At 47.4% G+C, this 20,577-nt stretch overlaps 1 protein-coding gene across 2 annotated transcripts; it reads left to right on the top strand.

The window, feature by feature from the left end:
- The first annotated feature begins 4,774 nt into the window (after positions 1-4,774).
- On the top strand, positions 4,775-19,866 carry VAMP5 (vesicle associated membrane protein 5). Of its 2 annotated transcripts, none has more exons than XM_053401449.1 (3): positions 4,775-4,977; positions 16,535-16,672; positions 19,646-19,866. In XM_053401449.1, exons 1-3 carry the CDS (start codon positions 4,975-4,977, stop codon positions 19,832-19,834), a joined length of 330 nt encoding a protein of 109 aa, XP_053257424.1. In that variant the 5' UTR covers positions 4,775-4,974; the 3' UTR covers positions 19,835-19,866. The 2 variants fall into 2 exon arrangements, with proteins under 2 accessions (XP_053257424.1, XP_053257423.1); XM_053401448.1 differs by lacking the exon at positions 4,775-4,977 and adding an exon at positions 13,554-13,596.
- The last annotated feature ends 711 nt before the right edge of the window (positions 19,867-20,577 follow it).

The following is a 20,577-nucleotide window of genomic DNA, read 5'->3' as shown; positions in this document are numbered from 1 at the left end:
TCCAAGAATCCATGCCTCCAGAAGCCCAATAGTTTGCCCAGGGAAAGGTCCGGGACAACACTGGTATGTACCTAGCGTGACAAAATGTACATTAAAGGGAAGACAGGCCAGGATGAATCCACTTTTAGCTCCAGGGCTGGCAAGCCCTAACACGAAAGGGGAAAACAATGGAAACTGAATTGACCAATTGACAGTGTGTGTCAATTTTCCAGCTACCAAGGAAGTTGTGTGTTTCACCAAAAAGTGGAGACAGGCCCTAGCAACAGCCTGATTTCGTATTTCAAAGGTCAACAATTCAGGTTTCTTAGCAGCGCCAGAAGCAATCTGAAACCTGCATAGCACCTAGCAGAGCCTAATCAAAATAAGTCTGCTCCTTTCTCCTGCATTCCATCTTAAGACTGCGACTCCATCCATGGCTTCACCATCAGTCAACTTCTGCCCTCTCTGCTTTGTTTAACATCCAGCCTGATGAAGTGTCCTAGGGAACTTGAGAGCTTGGCTTGCTACTCTGAGGCATTTTGGCTGGCCTAATGAAAATACTGTGCCCCCAACATGCTGCGCCACTATATAGCTGCCTGCACTGTGGGAGGCTCTGCATGGGGGGGGGGTTGAAAGTGAGACTGGGGGTGTGATAGAAGGCTGGCAGGGGAAACAACCCTGGGAGCCTTATCTACAAGGACTGTGGCAGTGATACCTTCTTCATCTTCTTCTTCTTTGGTGATCACTCGTAGCCGAGTAAGATTGTCTTCCATAAACACGGTTTTAACAATGAGTCTGTAAGCGACTGCGGAGGCCAGTTCTGGATTCACACATCCTTCCACAGTGGGGACATTGGTTTCCGGGCAGAAGTTGATCACAGTGCCTTCCTCTTAGCACATTTCTCCCTTGCATTCTGAGTTTGAGTGTCTTCAAAGTCCATGACACCTTTGCTAAAGGCTGTTCTCCAATTGGAGCGCTCGCAGGCAAGTGTTTCCCAATTGTTGGTGTTTATTCTACTTTTTTTTAAAGATTTGCCTTGAGACAGTCTTTAAACCTCTTTTGTTGACCACCAGCATTACGCTTCCCATTTTTAAATGTTTCGTTGCTTTTCAGTCCATGACAAGGTACTGCAGTGGCTTCTATTGTTGATTTGAATCAGCAATAAAATTTCATTGAAACTAGCTTATATTTAAAGCACATTCCCCACCCAAAAAAGAATCCCAAGGACTGTAGTTTTACCCTCACAGAGCTACAGGTCCCAGCATGCTTAACAAACTGGGATTCTTTTTTTATGGGGGTGGAGGGAAATGTGCTTTAAATGTATGGTGTATATGCAGCTCAAAGCATGTCAGGCAAGCTTCTGTTGGGAGAGGATTCTTTCCCCCCACAGAGAGAAAACTCTCTCCATAGCTGTCAACCTAATTTCCACTGGCTGTGCCACTTGGGAGTACAATGTCGTAAGTCAAGATGACCTCCAAGCTTCCTCGGGAAAGGGTGTGCTTTGAGTTGCCTGGCTGGCCTCATGCCATTTAGGGAAGTCGGGGGGGGGGAGGGAGACAAACGATGCTGAATACCACAACTGAAACAGACCACAGATTAGCTTGCTCCCATGCAGAATCAGTCCCTTGCAGGTGACCAGAGAAGGTCCTCTGGGTGTCTGCCATCTCAGGAGACTGGGCAACTTTAAAGAGTAAACAATAGGAGAACAAAGGCAAGATAAGGCTGCATTCTATGTAAAATCAAAGAAATCCCTAAAAGCAGGATCACCTGCTTGCTCTCATATAACCACAGGGATGGGTGGGACGCTGGAGGTCATCTACCCCAACCCTTTGCTCAGTACAAGATCTACAATGCAGGATACAACCACAGCATCTCTAACAGATAGCTCTCTTACCCAGGGATAGGCAACCTAAGGCTCATGGGCCACAAGCGGCCCACAGGGGCCATTTAACCGGCCCACAAGCTGCCCCCGAACCGAGCCGCCCGCTTGGCAAGCCCCTGCAGTGTGGGAACTCACTTCCTCGGTGCTGGAAATCGCATCTGCGCATGCGCAGAAATCACGTCTGCGCAAAAGCCAGAAACTGCATCTGCGCAGATGCTGGAAATTGCAGGCGTGAGTGCTCGTGTGCATGCGCAATCTGGCCCACAGAGGTAAACCTTGCTGACCCCTGTCAGATCGCCTCTGCTTGAGTATCTCCAGCAAAGGAAAGCTCACCACCTGCCAAGGAAATCTGTCCCATCATCCTGCTATCCAGGAGCGTCTCCAAAATACCATGGCTTGGCAATAATTGCTTGTGCTTAAACAACGTAGACAGGAGGCGAGGCAGCATTTATTAGTGTCTGTCCATGTGCGAGTGTGCGCACATGTATATGTCTGCACATTTACTCCTAGTTATCAATGACAGTGGGACTCTTACCCAAAGACCTTCTACCCAAAGGCACCCTCTAAAACAGCAACTGGCTTTCTGAGTCTGGGTGCCAATCTAAGTGTTTGTTGCCTCAGTATTTGCATGGAGCCACCAAGCTGCACCACTGTTCCCTTCCATGTCCCCAGGTCTTTTCTTGGTGACAGTACTCACTGGATGCCTTCATCTGCCCCAGCTGCAATAAAACATGTGTCTCCAATATTGGTCTCCACAGCAGGCGCTGCAATCCTCCAGAGTTCACCCCCAAGGGCGCACTCCTCCGTTGTCTCTCAAGACAGACGGATGCCAACAACAGCAACTCATGCTGGAGCAGAGTACTAACACCTCTTTCTTTTGCTGCTCGTAGCAGCCATTTTGTGCTGGCACCTTCTATGCTTGCATCAAGTAAGAGTACTGGTACTTCAATTTTTACCTTAAAAAAGTAATGTCTGTTTCACACACACCCCAACTCCACCAGGCTTTCCAATCTCAATGTGTCATAAAAGAGAGGGGAGACAGAGCCCCTTTTTCAAGCCAATACGAGCTACTTACATTTTCAAAAATGGGGTTCTCCAATGAGTTGTATTGGGGCTGGTGATTTTTTACTGGTTCCTAAGTGACTTGAAGGGACACGGGTGGCGCTGTGGGTTAAACCACAGAGCCTAGGGCTTGCCGATCAGAAGGTCGGTGGTTCGAATCCCCGCGACGGGGTGAGCTCCCGTTGCTCGGTCCCTGCTCCTGCCAACCTAGCAGTTCGAAAGCACGTCAAAGTGCAAGTAGATAAATAGGTACCGCTCTGGTGGGAAGTTAAATGGCGTTTCCGTGCGCTGCTCTGGTTCACCAGAAGCGGCTTAGTCATGCTGGCCACATGACCTGGAAGCTGTATGCAGGCTCCCTCGGCCAATAAAGTGAGATGAGCGCCGCAACCCCAGAGTCATCCGCGACTGGACCTAACGGTCAGGGGTCCCTTTACCTTTTTAGTGACTTTGAGTTAGGGGTGATATGGGCATAGCCAGGATTTATGTTGGGGGGGTAGGCTTTATGTTAGTGAGGGCAGAACCGAGCAATCTGCAATGTGATTGGTCAGTTACTGGTCAGCAGCTCCCCCCCCGCTATGCCCACGAGGAATGAGCAGTGAAGTAGCCACGTTTGGTGTTGCTACCAAATTGTTTAGGGTGGTCAAAGCAAAACAGGTTTGCAAGTTGCTCCAAAAGGATCTCTCCAGACCAGATTATTGGATATTACCATAGCAAATGTGATTCAATGTAAGCAAGCAATAAAGTGACTCTTAACTTCCCATACACACTTGATGGGATCTGATACTGGTATTGTGGTTGAAGGCTGCATTAAAATGTTGACTCAGAGTGTGACAGCTGTGAAAAGTAAACTCCATGCTAGGGATCTTTATGATTAAAGTAACGCTGGCAAGATCAGAATGCTTTGATACAAATCTATGATGCAACCACACTTGGAATACTGTGTCCACTTCTGGTCATTGCAGAGCTGGAAAATGGTTCAGAAAAAGGCAACCCAAATGATCAAGGGGATGGAGCAACTCCCTCATTTGAAAGGCTTGTGGCATTTGGGGCTTCAGAGAAAAGGCAAGGGAGAGGGGACATGACAGAGGTACAGTGGTACCTCGGTTTAAGAACAGCCCTGTTTTAGAACTATTCAGTTTACGAACTCTGCAAAACTGGAAGCTGTGTCCTGGTTTGCGAACTTTACCTCGGTCTATGAACGGGATCTGAACAGTGGAAGGGCAGCGGCGGCGGGAGGCCTCATTAGGGAAAGTGCACCTTGGTTTAAGAACGGCTTTGGTTTAAGAACGGACTTCCAGAATGGATTACGGTAAGTTTGTAAACTGTATATACAATTATGCACGGTGTACAGAAAACAGACAAATGACTTTTTCTTCCTCTCTCATAACACTGGGACCCAATGTAGTTAGTTGAATGTTGGAAAACACAGGGCAGCGAGAGGAAATCCAGGTGGCCTATCCTTAAATGATGGAACAAGGAGCAGGTTGTAGCCATGGCCACTAGCTTTAAAAATCCATGGAGGAGGAGAAGGGCTACTAGCCAGTGGCTACTGGCCGGGTTGGTTATATTTTGCCTCCGGCATACCTGGGGAGCACAGGTGTTGCTGTCGCGCTCAGGTCCAGCTTCCCCGGGGCGCCTGGTTGGCCCCTCTGGGCGGCGGGGCGATGGAGGCGTCTGGAGGGCTCCCGTCTTCTCCTGGCCAGCTGGACAGTGACCTTGGGCTGCTCCCTCGCCTCCCTCCAAGGACTCAGGCGCCTCTTGGGGCGAGGGGACGCCCACGAAGGGGCCGGTCCGCCCGCCGCGGAACTGGCTGGGGCTGCGAAGCGACGCCCCTCCGGGGGTCGTTTTCCCAGCTCCCCGGGGGCCGCCAAGGAAAGCGAAAGCGGCGCGCGGAGTAAGCGAGCCCCTTCCACGTGCCGCGACCCGAAGCGCCGCCCCGTCGCCGGCCGAGGGGGCAGGAAGGCGGCGCGGCCGGCCGCCAGTCCGAGGAGAAGCGGGCGCCCGTCCTGCCGCCGCAACTCAGCCGAGTTCTCCGACGCGCAGGGCCAGCCATGGTAGGAAGCGAGGGGGCGGGCGGCACAGCCGTCGGGTCAGTCTCGGCGGCGGCTCCGAGGGGGCAGCGCGGCGCAGCTCCGCGGCGGCGGCGAGCCCTCCCTCCCTCCCGGCTTCTGGGCAGCCCACGCGGGGGGCACCGAGGGTCCGCGCCCGCCACGGCTGCCGTGGGGCGCTTCGGGGCGGAGGCTCCAGTCCCGCGCACGCTGCTTGCCTCGGAAGTCTGAAGGGACCCCCGGGAAGGGGCCGCGCAGCGTCGCTTTCGGGAGCTTCTTTCGTAATGCGGGCGCAGCCGGGAGTTTGCGGGGCTCTTCCGCTTCGCCGGACCCAAGACCGCCTGTTGCTGCCTCCAGAAGAATCTCTTTGCCCCTTCTAGACAGAGTCGTTTGGAGGTACAGTGGTACCTCGGGTTACAGACGCTTCAGGTTACAGACTCCGCTAAGCCAGAAATAGCACTTCGGGTTAAGAACTTTGCTTCAGGATGAGAACAGAAATCGCGTGGCAGCAGCGGGAGGCCCCATTAGCTAAAGTGGTGCTTCAGGTTAAGAACAGTTTCAGGTTAAGAACGGACCTCCAGAACGAATTAAGTACTTAACCCGAGGTACCGCTGTAGTTGCGCCCTGGCGCCAGTAGGGGGCGGAGGCTGCGGGTTGGACGTCTGCCTTACAGCGCAATTCTAACCATCCCTACTCAGAAGGAAGCCCTGTTGAATTCAAGGGGGCTTACTCCGAAGTAAGGGCCGTGGTTAAGATTGCAGCTGGGTTGCCTCACCTCAGAAAGGATATTTCAAGGTTGGAAAAGGCTCAGAAAAGGACAGGCGAAGTTATGGGGTGTGGGGGTGTGGAGCGACACCCCTGTGAGAAAAAGTTGAAGCGTTTGAGACGTTTTAGTCTGGAGGGAAGGCGAGTAAGAGGCGACATGGGAGAAGTTTGTAAAATTATGCAGGACGTGGAGAAAGTGGAAAAAGAAAGGTTTTTCTCTTCTGAAGAACACCAGAACTCGTAAACATCCAAGGAAGCTAAATGTTGGAAGATTCAGGACAGATAAAAGGAGGCAGTGGGGCCACCAGATGAGATGGCTTTAAAATTAGAGATATTCCTGGAGAAGAAGGTGATGGCCGCTGGCCACAGTTGGAGGCGGCAGTGATCCAACTTTTTTACCTCATGTCATCCAATTTTCTTAATATTCTGTACACTTGTTGAATGATTAAAACTAAGTTCAAATCTAAAATTTTAATTTTTTTATCTCATCCCATTTTTGAGCTATAAGGGTTTGAAATTTTTTAAAAATGACAATTTGGCCTCGCCAAAACCTAAAAAACCCTTAAATGCTCAGCCCAGAATGTCAAAACTAAAAACACCAATCTATTCAAAACTTCATGGGCTTTAATATGATATGTCACATGATGGCCTTACTTTAAATTTTAAATTTCAGTTACAAGATGTAAAATTTAAAAAATTAATATGATTTATAATTTCAAAAAAATATTGATTATTTAATATTTCTAAGAGCTACCTGCAGAATTTCATCATGGGATCACATTTTAAAAATATTTTGTGCATTATTGGGTTCTATTTAGGATAAATTGGTCTTCTTGGAGTAAAATATAACAGAATAAACGAGACTTCACACTATAATATCAGTTATTTCAGGCATTCCTTTAGAAAGTTATTCAGTTAAAAGGTATCTGAACAGCTAGGGTTTTCTTTTTAAAATGTGTTCCAAATCTGAATGATAGCTTGCTATTGCATTATAGAATTAACACTTTGACAGAATTCTTCTTAGTAATTCACTTCATGAACATTACAACAAAATGCATATCAAACAAAATTATGAAAAAAACCTTACACATGAGAAATGGGTCTGAAAACATTCATCCTTCCATTATTTATACTTTACAACAAACACTTTTCAGGAGCATTTGTTGCATATGTTTCATTTTTTGTCAAAGTGTGCTCATTAAGTACTAAGTACATGGGAAAGTAGATGGGAAAGCAAATGATGATTCTGGGCCTGGCAAGTGTAAGAAGGTTGCGGTTGCTTCTTCACTTTCATAGTCCACCAACAGCACGTAGGTCAACCGCAATTCTTTAATATATTCACAGGTCATATAGCCAGTTATCTCAGCCATATTCAGAGATTTTGTACCTCCTTCAGTGTCAAAATTCTCTCTCATTGCTAAAGCAGTACACCTTAGTCACAATTTCTGTTGGACTGGGTGTAGATGGAACAAAGCAATGAAATCCTTGTGTTCCCTTCATCACTTTCACTCTTTCAAAGTGTCATTTTAGGAATATTCTTCTTTTTTGTACTCCTCATTTGTTAGCCATACGCCCAGAATTTCCCAGACGTACCCATAATACTGCAGTCGGAAGCAGTGTGGTCAAAAATGTCCAGACATATGGCAATCCATGTCAGCAGTGTCGTTTCCCTTAAAAATAGTTCCAAAACGTGGGGTGGGGCATTTTTTGGTGTGGGGTTTTTGAGCTGGATTTTTACTTCTTGAAATATGGCAGCCCTTCATTTGTTGAAAGAAAGAACTGGATAGAACACTGGTGGAGGAAAGGGGGGATGGGAGGAGCAGCCCTCCCCAGGTGCGCTGGGGCTGCACAGTGAGATGGGCGCAACCGTGCCGCACTGCTCTTCCTTTCCCCCCTCCCTCGCCTTCCCACCTGCCCCCTGAACCCATTCAGGCTCAGGCCCTTACAGCCACACTGGGAGGCAAAGGCATCCTTTGCCACACTGGAGGCAGAAGGCCACATTAAGACTTCAGGACAGACAGAGTGATGTATATAGCTGTGCCTGCTCCCCCACCCCCGGCACCTGCCACCTGGCACTTGTCTCCCTCTGCCTCTCCCTCTGCGCCAGGAGGGCCTGCTGCACAACAGACTGTTCTGCAGACTTCAGAGGACAGGCAGCTGATGTTATTTTCCCAGGGTGGGCAGTGAGCCACATCCTTATCTTCTCTACCCCTCACAGGCCAGATTTGAAAGGTGAGTGGAGCTGCCCACCCGCCAGTCTCCTGACATCAGGTGATGGAGCACTTTGAAGTCCTGCTGATTATTGGGACTTTACAGCAACAAGCTGGGGTTGCAGAGAGCCCTGCACTTTGAGGCACCACCGATCAGCCGAGCAGGGCTTTTTGCAAAGGGCTCTTTGCCAGTCTCTTCAAGGACTGCCTGGTTTGAAGTGAGTGCCTGTCGGCTGGTGGGCACTGACTTTGCCTGCTTCAGGTGGCCTTACTGGGCAGGAAACATTAAATCACTTTGAGAGCCTCACTGGGTGGATATTGAAAACATGCTGCAGATGTTTGCCTTCCTCTAATGCTTCATGAAGGTTTTCAGTTTTCACATACAAGATTTACCCACTCGACAGGAAGGATGTGGGTTTTAGTTCCCTCTTCTACCGAGAGGTGCAAACGTATTTTGCTGTCTAAAACTGACTCCACCTTGGGGTGGGTTAGACTTCCCCCAGCTAAGTGCCATCCAGTTGCTTTCGACCACAGATCTGATCCGTCTCAGCTGATGGGAGCATGGCCATAGGGTGCTATGGTTAACAGGAAAGATAGTCCAGCACATCTGGAGGGCACCAGTCTTGAGTTGTTGCTATTGCAGTTCAGACAGGGAGGTGAGAGAGAGGGGCTTCTCCAAAGCTGCCAGGGCTGTGGGCTCACATGACTGTGTTGGCCTGCTTTTCCTCTGTTGACTTCAAGAGATCAGAACCTTTTTCAGCTGCCTTCCTCCCCAGGAAAGACTGCTTGAGGTTGCTTGAGTATTCTCAGTCTTGGTCTGCTGTGACTCTGCTGTTAGAGATGAGATATGTGCTCTGTCAGCTGGTCATTCCTTCACAGAGTTCTGACACTGTGGCTTTCCTCAATCAATTAGTCTCACAGTAAACAATAGGAGCTTGGCAGGAGGGAATAAACATCCCCGGCTGCAGAGCAGTCCCTGCTGCTCACAGGAAGCCCAACACTTGGGAGGAGGAGGTACCTTCCTTTCCCAGCATGTAGGGTGGCTCTTCTTGATGGCTTTCCTCTCCTGCTAGCAAAGTGCCTGGTCTGTTGAATCACAATGGGAGAGTCACCTTCAGAGCAAGGGCCCTGGGTGCCTTTTTTGCCGCCAGCAGAAAGAAAGATTCCTGCAGCAATTATTGTGCATATTTTAATGTGTGTGCTTATTTCTAAGTATGAGATGCACACCTAAGAATCTGTAGCATTAAACAAATAAAAACCAGGTGAGGCCTAAAACCACTGGGTTAACATGCAGCATTGATAAGGCCACCCCAAAACATGATGAGCAGAGGAGCTGCTGCAAGTGTTGACAGTACTGAGGTAGACGAAGTTGGTATAATGCAGCACCATGTGTTCCCCAACCTTGTGCCCTCCAGATGTTTTGGACTACAACTCTCATTGGGCCCAACGCGTGGCTGGAGGGCACTAGACCTGGAGGACGTTGCTGCTAGATTTCTCTCCTCATTAGGCCTGGGCTTAGAAGTGCCAGGTGTGAGAGGAGAGGCAACAGTGAGGAAGGGGAGCAGCTGGCAGCCAGTCTGAAAGAATAATGCACAGATGCTCAGATGGAGGAGTGTGTGTGTGTATGTGCGCATGCGGTGCATTGGTGTATTTCCACACAGCCTCTCAGCAGATGGTCCCAGTAAGCAAAGTGTGGGGCGGAGCTGTGGGGAGGCAAGGTTCAATAACTTTTTGGAACACGTTCCTAGTAAGAGAGCCAGCAAACCTCTCCTTCCGTGAGATGGTGGAGCTCCTCAGGGTTTGCTCCAGTTTGCTCTCATGCTTGTAGTGGAACAGCTAATCCTGCCCTTCTGCTTTGGGATCTCAGCTGTCAAAAGGCCACAACCTTCTGTGATGAAGGCACAGGAGGCACTTGATAGTGGACCAAGCCTCTGAGAAAGCATGTGGAGTGCTGTGTGAGGTCCCAACAAGGGTTTTTGTGTTTGCTTTCGCTTTCATCTTCTGAAATGTCTGTGGGGTGAAGAACACCACAGGAGCTCCTGCAGATGGATCAGGCCAAAGACCAACATGTCCAGCATCTTGTGACCTACAGAGGCCAACTACGTGACACTGGGAAGGTTAATTTAATGGACACTATGAAGGTGTTACCAGGGACACGGGTGGCGCTGTGGGTTAAAGCACAGAGCCTAGGACTTGCTGATCAGAAGGTCGGCAGTTCGAATCCCCGCAACGGGGTGAGCTCCCGTTGTTCGGTCCCAGCTTCTGCCAACCTAGCGGTTCAAAAGCACGTCAAAGTACAAGTAGATAAATAGTGGTACCGCTCCAGCGGGAAGGTAAACGCTGTTTCCGTGCGCTGCTCTGGTTCGCCAGAAGCGGCTTAGTCATAGAATCATAGAATCATAGAGATGGAAGAGACCACAAGGGTCATCGAGTCCAACCCCCTGCCAAGCAGGAAACACCATGAGAGCACTCCTGACACATGGTTGTCAAGCCTCTGCTTAAAGACCTCCAAAGAAGGAGACTCCACCACACTCCTTGGCAGCAAATTCCACTGTCAAACAGCTCTTACTGTCAGGAAGTTCTTCCTAATGTTTAGGTGGAATCTTCTTTCTTGTAGTTTGGATCCATTGCTCCGTGTCCGCTTCTCTGGAGCAGCAGAAAACAACCTTTCTCCCTCCTCTATGTGACATCCTTTTATATATTTGAACATGGCTTTCATATCACCCCTTAACCTCCTCTTCTCCAGGCTAAACATGCCCAGCTCCCTTAGCCGTTCCTCATAAGGCATCGTTTCCAGGCCTTTGACCATTTTGGTTGCCCTCCTCTGGACACGTTCCAGTTTGTCAGTGTCCTTCTTGAACTGTGGTGCCCAGAACTGGACACAGTACTCCAGGTGAGGTCTGACCAGAGCAGAATACAGTGGCACTATTAGGTATTTCCCTTGATCTAGATGCTATACTCCTATTGATGCAGCCCAGAATTGCATTGGCTTTTTTAGCTGCCGCGTCACACTGTTGGCTCATGTCAAGTTTGTGGTCAACCAAGACTCCTAGATCCTTTTCACATGTACTGCTCTCAAGCCAGGTGTCACCCATCTTGTATTTGTGCCTCTCATTTTTTTGCCCAAGTGCAATACTTTACATTTCTCTCTGTTAAAATTCATCTTGTTTGTTTTGGCCCAGTTCTCTAATCTGTCAAGGTCGTTTTGAAGTGTGATCCTGTCCTCTGGGGTGTTAGCCACCCCTCCCAGTTTGGTGTCATCTGCAAATTTGATCAGGATGCCCTTGAGTCCATCATCCAAGTCGTTGATAAAGATGTTGAATAAGACCGGGCCCAAGAAAGAACCCTGTGGCACCCCACTAGTCACTCTTCTCCAGGATGAAGAGGAACCATTGATGAGCACCCTTTGGGTTCGGTCAGTCAGCCAGTTACAAATCCACTGAGTGGTAGCATAGTCAAGACCACATTTTACCAGCTTCTTTACAAGAATATCATGCTGGCCACATGACCCGGAAGCTGTCTGCAGACAAACGCCGGCTCCCTTGGCCATTAAAGCGAGATGAGCGCCGCAACCCCAGAGTCGGTCACGACTGGACCTAATGGTCAGGGGTCCCTTTACCTTTACCTTATGAAGGTGTTGGCAAGTCAGTACACCCTCAGGTTTACCACACATAGTGCCTCATATTTTTGTATAAGACGGCTTTCCTTGAAGTATGACTGGGTCAAGGTGTGGAACATGTGTTTTACAATTGTACAAATAGTTTTACAGTGGTACCTCAGGTTAAGTACTTAATTCATTCCGGAGGTCCGTTCTTAACCTGAAACTGTTCTTAACCTGAAGCACTTTAGCTAATGGGGCCTCCTGCTGCTGCTGCGTCGCTGGAGCACAATTTCTGTTCTCATCCTGAAGCAAAGTTCTTAACTTGAGGTACTATTTCTGGGTTAGTGGAGTCTGTAACCTGCAGCATATGTAACCTGAGGTACCATTGTATTCCTCTTAGTTTACTGAGTCTATAGTGTTTGGTATTTTATCTTATTTTTGTCTTATTGTACACCACTTTGGTGTGGTATGCAAAAATACACACAGAGAGAATCAAATAGAGACTGCAGTATGGAACTCTCTAAGCATTTTGAAAAATGTCCTTCAAGAGATTATCTAGATCAGGTATCCTCAACCTCTTCAGACTCAAGACCCACTTTTAACCCAAACATGCATTTGGGGGACCCATTTCTTAATCTTTTAACATATATTTACAAGGTAGTAGTGCTGTTACAACCCACCACAGATCAGGCCCACCAGTTGAAGACCAGTGATTCTAGATCTTGGGGGATCAGCATGAATCACCCTTTCAAATACAGTACAATCACATTTTACACAGGAGTTTGGTTCCAAGGGTTCCATGTATATGCAAAAATGCACATACTCTTTATACCAGCTCTGGAGGCCCCAGTTTGCTCTCTGAAGATCTGGTGGGGCCATCATTATCTCAGGGGAACATCCCAGACTCAGCCCACAGAGAGTGCCTTGGATCCCAAGCAAGCCATAGAGCTTTTAAGCTTTTTTTCCACTGGGAAGACCCAGCACAATAGAGCTTTTGAGCTCTTGCTCGCATTTAACTTACAGGATTTCAACCTTCAGCTGCTTATGGTTGAATTAGATGAGTACAGTATAAGATACGATTGTATTGTACGTGTCATGGTGTACTTCAAAGCCATGAGACCAGGTGAGTCTTCCTTAGCCACTATCCTTGCACTGTTCTCTTCCTCCCCTCCTCAGATGCAAAGGATCTTGGGTGAAAGGCTCTCTTTCCTGAGCTCTCCTCCCAGTGACCTTCACCTTCCTTGGGAGTTCTTCCCAGCGTGACACAAGTCTGGTGTAGCAGAGGCTGGTTTGGGCCAGGATCATTGCCTCAGGCTCCTTGTCTGCCAGCTCCGGCTTTCCAAAGGAAACAGCATTTGAAAAAGACCTTTATGTTTCCTGTGGCTTTTGGCTTGGTTCCCTGAGTGGGTTCAGCCTTCCTCCACCCATTGCAGCAGCAGGAAACAAGCTATTTCAGGCAATGGGTTGGTGTTTGCTTCTCATTTCCTGTGGGGAATTCTAATTCCAACAAGAGATGGGGAGACACACTCCAGGAATGACCAAGGCCAGGTCAACTGCCACTTCTTCTGAACCTTTATACTTTCGTATTGCTGTCTTCAGCCTCCAGCCGTAGTTTGTGGGCCCAAGAGACTTCAGAATGTATTGCCTTCAGGGTGAACTCAGCTGCCAGGGAGCTCCAGTGCTGGCCAAAGTACTGCAGCCATTTTTAGAGCACCCCACTTGGTTTATATGGAGCCCTTGTGAGCCTGAGAATCTTGTTGGTGCAGATCTCACGCAAACCCTTATCTGACCTATTTCAGCTGCACACGCGTTTCAGCTGGTATCTGTGAATACAAGATTGGCTGTATTAATCAAAAGTGAAAGGCAGATCTGAGTGTAAAGACACCACAGAGGTTTATTCCCAGTCTGCCTTTTTCTGCCTGAACATAGAATTAGAATCATATAATCATAGAGTTGGAAGAGACCACAAGGGCCATCAAGTCCAACCCCCTGCCAAGCACCTGAATTCAACACCTGAGGCCCTTTTCTGAGACCCAGATGGCTACTCAGGTGAGTTGGGTGGTGAGGACCAGAGTGGGGAGCAGGCAGAGAGGCCCCTCTCTGTTGTGGTCCCTGCAGGCAGACTGGTTTTTCCAAGGAGGCTCATCTGGTACTAAATCTGATGACCTTATGCCGCCAGGCAGAGCAGACTTTCTGGCTCATCAACCAGCTGGTTTTAAAATGCTGTTTTCATTTTATGATTTTTTAAATATTTGCTTTTCATGTGTTTGTACAGCTCTGCTGCAATTATTTATTTAATACCATAATTGTATTTTTATTATGCTTATTTTGTTTTATCATTTGGTCAGGTGTTGAAGAGCACATACATTTCAAAATAAACAAAGCAAAAATATGCACTAATGGGTTTATTTCACTGGGTTTTGACCTCACAGGGGAGACAAGTCAGGGATGCCATTTATTAGCACATTTGTTTGTTCCTTTGTAAAGGGGGGGGGGCGGCAAAAAGGTAAAAGAGGTGAAACTGAAGGAAAGGGAGGGGAAATAAAATAATGTGTGGGTGATGTAGCTCTTTTGCTAACAAAATCCAGTGGAACTTGTAGCTGAAGTAGAACTGTTAATAAAGAAATGGGGCTTACTCACTGGTTAGAAAGTTAATGGGTGATAACCAGAGTTAGTCATACTCAGAACACACTGAAATTAATGGGCTTAAATTGACTCATTAATTTATATGGGTTTACTGTGAGTAAGACTTTGTAGGATATCACCCAATAATATTGGACTAGATGATCCATTGGGTCCCTTCCAGCTCTACATTTCTATGATTCTTAGGGGAAGTCAGAAATTTTAGGAATTAATAGGACAACAACAACAATTTTTTATTTATGCCCCAGCCATTCTGGGTGGCTTCCAACACATATAAAAACAGAATAAAACATCAAACATTAATAGTAACAATCTGATCCAATATAAAAAGTCACAATAACTTTAAAATAAACAACTTATATCAAATAAAGCAATATTCAATAATCCATTAAAATTTAATAGTAAACAGTAAAATTAAACATCAGCAAATAATAATTAAACAGCTTACACTTATCAGTTACAATAAAGCATTACTAATCTATAATCACTAAAAATAAGTGCAAATCACAGTGCATAAAATACCACAAAACCTACAGAACCATATAAAAGGGTTAAATTGAGAAACAAGGACACACAACTTATAAAATTATTTCTATGAAATGCTCCCAGGGCTGGAGGATGAGGCGAGGCAGGTGGAAAAGCCATTGCCTGATGACCAGCAGAAAGTCTCTCTCCCCTCACAGTTCTGGGCTGGTTGGCAGCATTTGCATTTGCATTGCCAATCATTCTTAATGGCCCAGTATTCTGCTCTCTTTCTTCCTTGCTAATAATGACCCATCTTCTTCTGAGCATGGGAAACTGGGCGGCCTGCCTGCTGCTGCTGCTGGATTCAGCGTCTGGTAGCTTCCATTAATACGCCAAACATTCATTTTTTCCTAACATTTACTAAATCTAAGAATTTAGGGGGATCTGGCCCCCCACAAACTCATAACACATTTAGGGGGGATCTAGCCGCCCCCGCTCCGCAAACTCAACACATCATATAACAAAAGAGAGCACAGAAATTTCCAGCTCCTGGCAGACAGATTCACACACCTGAGCTGAACTGCTTAAATAGGGTCACCATATTTTAAGAGGAAGAATGCAGACACAAAAAGTTGTTGAGGTTTTTTAGGGCAGTTGTCTGATAGCCCCACCCCTGCCATAGAGCCCAAGCAGCCCATGCCAGAGGACAGGAGAACCTTTACCAAAAAAATAATAAAATAAAATAATAATAATTGAAGTACAATTGTACATTTCATCATAAATGCAAACATAAATGCAAACAAAAACAACCATCACATTGCCTTCTCTCACTTCCTCCTGGCTTTGAAATGCAATTAATCTGCCAGCATTTAGGAGACTGACTCCATTGTCCATCTTACCATTCCTTTATGTTGATGAAAGCAAGTCTTTTGAAAAAGTGGGAAAACAGGTTTGGGGACGGCTCTGGCTCTAGGCATCCAGGTTTACAAATATGTGGAACTAGAGTTCGATCTTGGACAGAAGATGGTATTGTATCCCAGAACAACCCCCTCCCACTCATCTCCATGGCTTAAAACAGCCTCTGCCAACCTGGTGCCCTCCAGATGCTGTTGGACTACGTCTCTCATCCGTCCCAGCCAGCATGTTGTTGTTGTTGTTTAGTCGTGTCCGACTCCTTGTGACCCCCTGGACCAGAGCACACCAGGCACTCCTGCCTTCCACTGCCTCCCGCAGTTGGGTCAAACTCATGCTGGTAGCTTCGAGAACACTGTCCAACCATCTTGTCCTCTGTCGTCCCCTTCTCCTTGTGCCCTCCATCTTTCCCAGCATCAGGGTCTTCTCCAGGGAGTCTTCTCTTCTCATGAGGTGGCCAAAGTCTTGGAGCCTCAGCTTCAGCACCTGTCCTTCCAGTGAGCACTCAGGGCTGATTTCCTTAAGAAAGGATAGGTTTGATCTTCTTGCAGTCCATGGGACTCGCAAGAGTCTCCTCCAGCACCAGAATTCCAAAGCATCAATTCTTCGGCGATCAGCCTTCTTTATGGTCCAGCTCTCACTTCCATACATCACTACTGGGGAAACCATAGCTTTAACTATACGGACCTTTGTTGGCAAGGTGACACCTCCAGAGGCCTTTGTCTGCACCTGGAGCCTCCCTGGCAAGTTCCTAGTTTCATGGGAGCAAAAGGTCCCCGACTTCCCTGTGACCTGAAAGGGCAACCAGGTGTTCTGACCCAGTCCTCTCCTCCTGCCCTGGTTTCTCCAAGACCTTGTTATCTCTGTACGCACGTACACTCCTCTCGCTCAGCTGCTGTGTTTCAGCCTCAAGCCGCGTGAGGGACCAGAGTTCCTTCTGCTATGATCCTCCTCTCTCTTTCTGCAGGGGGAAAACAATTTGAAGCGGTGTCAGGGGGAGGCTGAGCAGGTGACAGAGATCATGCTGGAGAACTACAACAAAGTGCTGGACCGTGAGGGCAAGCTCAGCAAGCTGGATGAAAGGGCAGATGAACTTCGCAACCAGGTACAGCCAGGGGGAGGGAGGGAGGGAGCAGCTCCTTTGCAAAAGGCACTTCTGGGGGTGGTAGGCTTTTGCACACCCCACAAGTGATGGGTGGACCCTTGTTTGCAGTAGATTGTCGTCAGTATTTCATCCAGAGTCCCTGAGACAGCAGGAGAAACATGTGGTCTTTCCCTCCAAAATGGTTCCCTTCTTCCAGTTTTCTTTTTTATTAAATATCCCAGCCTAACCCAGAAGCTGGTGTTGAGGTAATGCATGCAAAATATCAGCCAAATAAGCTAATGAGTTCTAATCCCAGACTACTACATGTAAAGAAGGTGATAAAGAAGTCATGTTAACAAAAAGGTTTTACAATGTGAGGAGAGTCCTCTGTTTTTGTTTTTAGCTGCATACGTAATAAAAATGTGTCTTTCAATTACATAGGAGTCCTTGTGCATCAGGCTTTGTGCCAATTTTATTTCATTATTTACTTATTCTGCAAGAGCTATTTGCCATACTTGGTTGTACCAACTTGTCAGAGTCTCACCCTCAAAATCCTTCCAGGATCTTGTTATTATGAGCTTTGCTGCTAGTAGAAGAGCACCTATTAAACTAAAGTTCAAGCTGTAAGTTAATATTATCTCCCATGAAAAGGAGGAGGAGCACCAGCTCCAGCATTTTACAGACATTTTGTCTAGTAATTGCTGTTATTAGGACAAAATAGTTCATTTCTGCTGCCCCTCGGAGTCACAGTCCAAGAGGCCCAGGTTGATTTGGGCTTCCCCCTCCCTGGCAGAGCTTAAAGCAGGGGTCACCAAACTTTTTCAGCAGGGGGCCGGTCCACTGTGCCTCAGGGCCAGACTATATTTTTTTTTGGGGGGGCGGGGAATGAACGAATTCCTATGCCCCACAAATAACCCAGAGATGCATTTTAAATAAAAGGGCACATTCTACTCATGTAAAAACACACTGATTCCTCGACCGTCCGCAGGCTGGCTTTAGAAGGCGATTGGGCTGGATCCAGCCCCCGGGTCTTAGTTTGCCTACCCATGGCTTAAAGTAAGATGTGGGGCGCTAGCAGGATCCTGTGGATTGCTGTGATGTCCGGGGCTGTTTTCTTAAAGTAAAGAAAGGGAAAGGAATGACGGGACAGCAGTACTGGCCAGGGCTGGCAGGAGTTGTAATCCAAAACACTGTTGGGTACCTGGCTCGCGAAGGCTAAGAATGTAAGAAGAACAGGCTGGATTGGTCCAGATGCCTATCCAGTCTAGCATCTTGTTCTCATAGTGGCCAAACAGACACCTCTTCTGGGAAACAAGCAAACAGGACCTGCGCACAAGAGCACTTTCCCCTCCTGCTGTTTCCAGCAATTGGGATTTAGAAGCATCTCGGCCAGGTATTCGCCTTCTCCTCCAAGAATTGGTTTAATCCTCTTTTAAAGTCAGTCAAGTTGGTGACCATCAGTTCAGTGGTTTACCTGTGCACTTCAGGAAGAAGTGCTTTATTTTATCTGTCCTGAATCTCCCAACCTTCAGCTTCATAGGATGTCTGGAGTTCTAGCATTATGAAAAAGGAAGCAAAACTTTTCTCTGCTCACTTTCTCCATAATTTTATACACTTCTATCATGTCACCTCTTCCTCACCTTTTCTCTAAACCAGGGGTGGTCAACCTGGTCCCTACCGCCCCCTAGTGAGCATTTCAGGATTCTAGGTGGGCGGTAGCGGGTTCTATTGCTCCTTCCCTCGAGCACTGGTGGGCGGTAAGGAAATTTTACTGTCAAGAAAGATGCATTAGTGGGCAGTAGGTATAAAAAGGTTGACCACTCCTGCTCTAAACTATAAAGTCCCAAATGTTGCAACCTTTCCTCAGGATCGTAGAGAACATGGACATTCTGCCCACTGAACTGCTGATAGCAAATCCGGATCAATCTTTTCTTCTGGTTTATGACATTTCAACAGAAACAGCAGGGAGCATGTGGATTCCATGCTTTAAAAAAATAAAATATTGTACCAGGCAATCTAAACTCTGCCTAGTAATTGTACATTGTGTAAATTTAGTCCATTTCCATCTTATTGCCTGCCTTCCTTCCTACCTGCCTACCTAGCTACCTACCTACTTAACACTTGCATCCTGCTTCTCCAAATCTCGGCAGCTTCCCCCAAAATTACTTATAAAATACAATTTAATAAGACAGTGTCAATAAGGCAGTATAATCAGAGCACTGGGCTTTTGTACGATGAAGGTTTTGCATCCTTTCGAAAAAGCTGTTCCAAGAGATGTGCTCTGAAATTAAATAGTTTTCCCTCCCCTTCTTTTAAACAACTTTTTCATGACTTATTCTGGGACATTGGTGGAGACTTTAATTCTTCCTTGTGGCAAATGTCTCTTGTCTCTTACAAATGCCACATTTTATATTTTCCCAGCCAGGATTTGCAAATGAAAGTGATTCCAGGAGGAGTTGGGTGGTGGGGTGGGGAGCCAGTGGGAGAAAGCATCTACAGGGGAAAGTGGGGGGGGGGTGCTTCTCCCAAAACTGCCTCCTGCCCTTCCTTTGACCTCAGCAAGTGTGAAGGCAGGGCCATTTGTTTGCTGAGATGACATCTTGTTACGCCCTCTGGAAGCTAAACTCTATGCCCTATCCCTCTCTGTCCTGCACCTTTACTGTCTTCAGTTCCTTTAGTTCCTCTCAACCAAAGCTGAAATGCTGGAAGCCCTGCACCCCTCGCCCAGTGCCAGATCCAAATCCCGTGTCTGCAGCAGTTTCAGAACTACATAACCTTTCCTTGGCCTCAGCTTTCCCTGGACAGTGTCACTCCCTACAGTGGGAACCATCTGTGAGCACCAGATACTGCAGCATGGCTAAGCCTAAACTGATTGTGGGGTGTGTGGCTCTAATTAATAGTTTGGGTTGGAGAGCCTCCAAAAAGGGTGGGATATTAACAATCCTGTATGCCTATGAATAAGAGAGGCTGCACCCCTTCTCTGTTTCCTCCTAGAGTGCTGCCTTCTCCAAGACAACAGGCACAGTGGCTCGACAGATGCGCTGGAAGAACATGAAATGGAAGGTCATCCTTGTGGGCGTGGTCGCGGGAGTCATCATCCTCATCCTGGCTATAGTTCTTTACTTCACCCTCCCCAGTTCTGCAAACATGGACACCCCAGCAAAGGCTGGTGGTGGGCCCTGAGTGGCTTAGTGGGACAACTCCCAGATCATCTGCAGCATTGGTGTGCTCTGGATGGACTTGAGCAGGACTTGGTCACAGATTGTTGCAGCAGAAACAGTGTGCAAGAGAAAAATCTGCTGCCACCATTCTCTAGCGCCCAGCAACAGTGCTCAGATAATATTTGTGCTCGTTCCTAAATGGCAAAGCATTGTATGTTTGCAACCCCATTCAACTGTGAGCTGTGTCACATGCTATTCAGAGCTTCTTTGCATATTGCATATCTAGAAGAGAATCTATGAGAAGTTAAATGATGTGGTCCTATGCTGCTACTGTGCCTATATCCAGGCAAAATCTGGAGGTGTGTCTCTGTGCTGGCAGAGCAGGTCCTATCATTTTCTGCATCCTGCAAATTCCACTCCTGAAATTAGCCATAGTATACAGAATGTAGGTTTTGTGTTTTTATCATGGTGCAAACAAAGGCAGTTGCCTCAGGCAGCTAAGTTTGGATGCCCTGAAATGTGGCAGAGAAGGTGATGATTTTGAGACCTGGGGCACAGCAGTGTTTGGATGATGGTCCTGTTCATTTAAGAGCATAAGACGAGCCTGCTGGATCAGGCCAATGGCCACCTAGTCCAGCATCCTGATCTTGCAGTGGCCAACCAGATACCTGTGGGAAATCCACAAGCAGCACCTGAGCACAACAGCCCACCCCTCCTGTTTTTGGAGGCCTGGGGATATTTTAAATGTGGGTGTGGCAGGACACT

This window comes from Podarcis raffonei, chromosome 8 (genome assembly GCF_027172205.1).
Source record: "Podarcis raffonei isolate rPodRaf1 chromosome 8, rPodRaf1.pri, whole genome shotgun sequence".
NCBI classification, from domain to species: domain Eukaryota; kingdom Metazoa; phylum Chordata; class Lepidosauria; order Squamata; family Lacertidae; genus Podarcis; species Podarcis raffonei.
The sequence above is the reverse complement of the archived record's forward strand: the minus strand, read 5'-3'. Positions and strand labels throughout refer to the sequence as shown.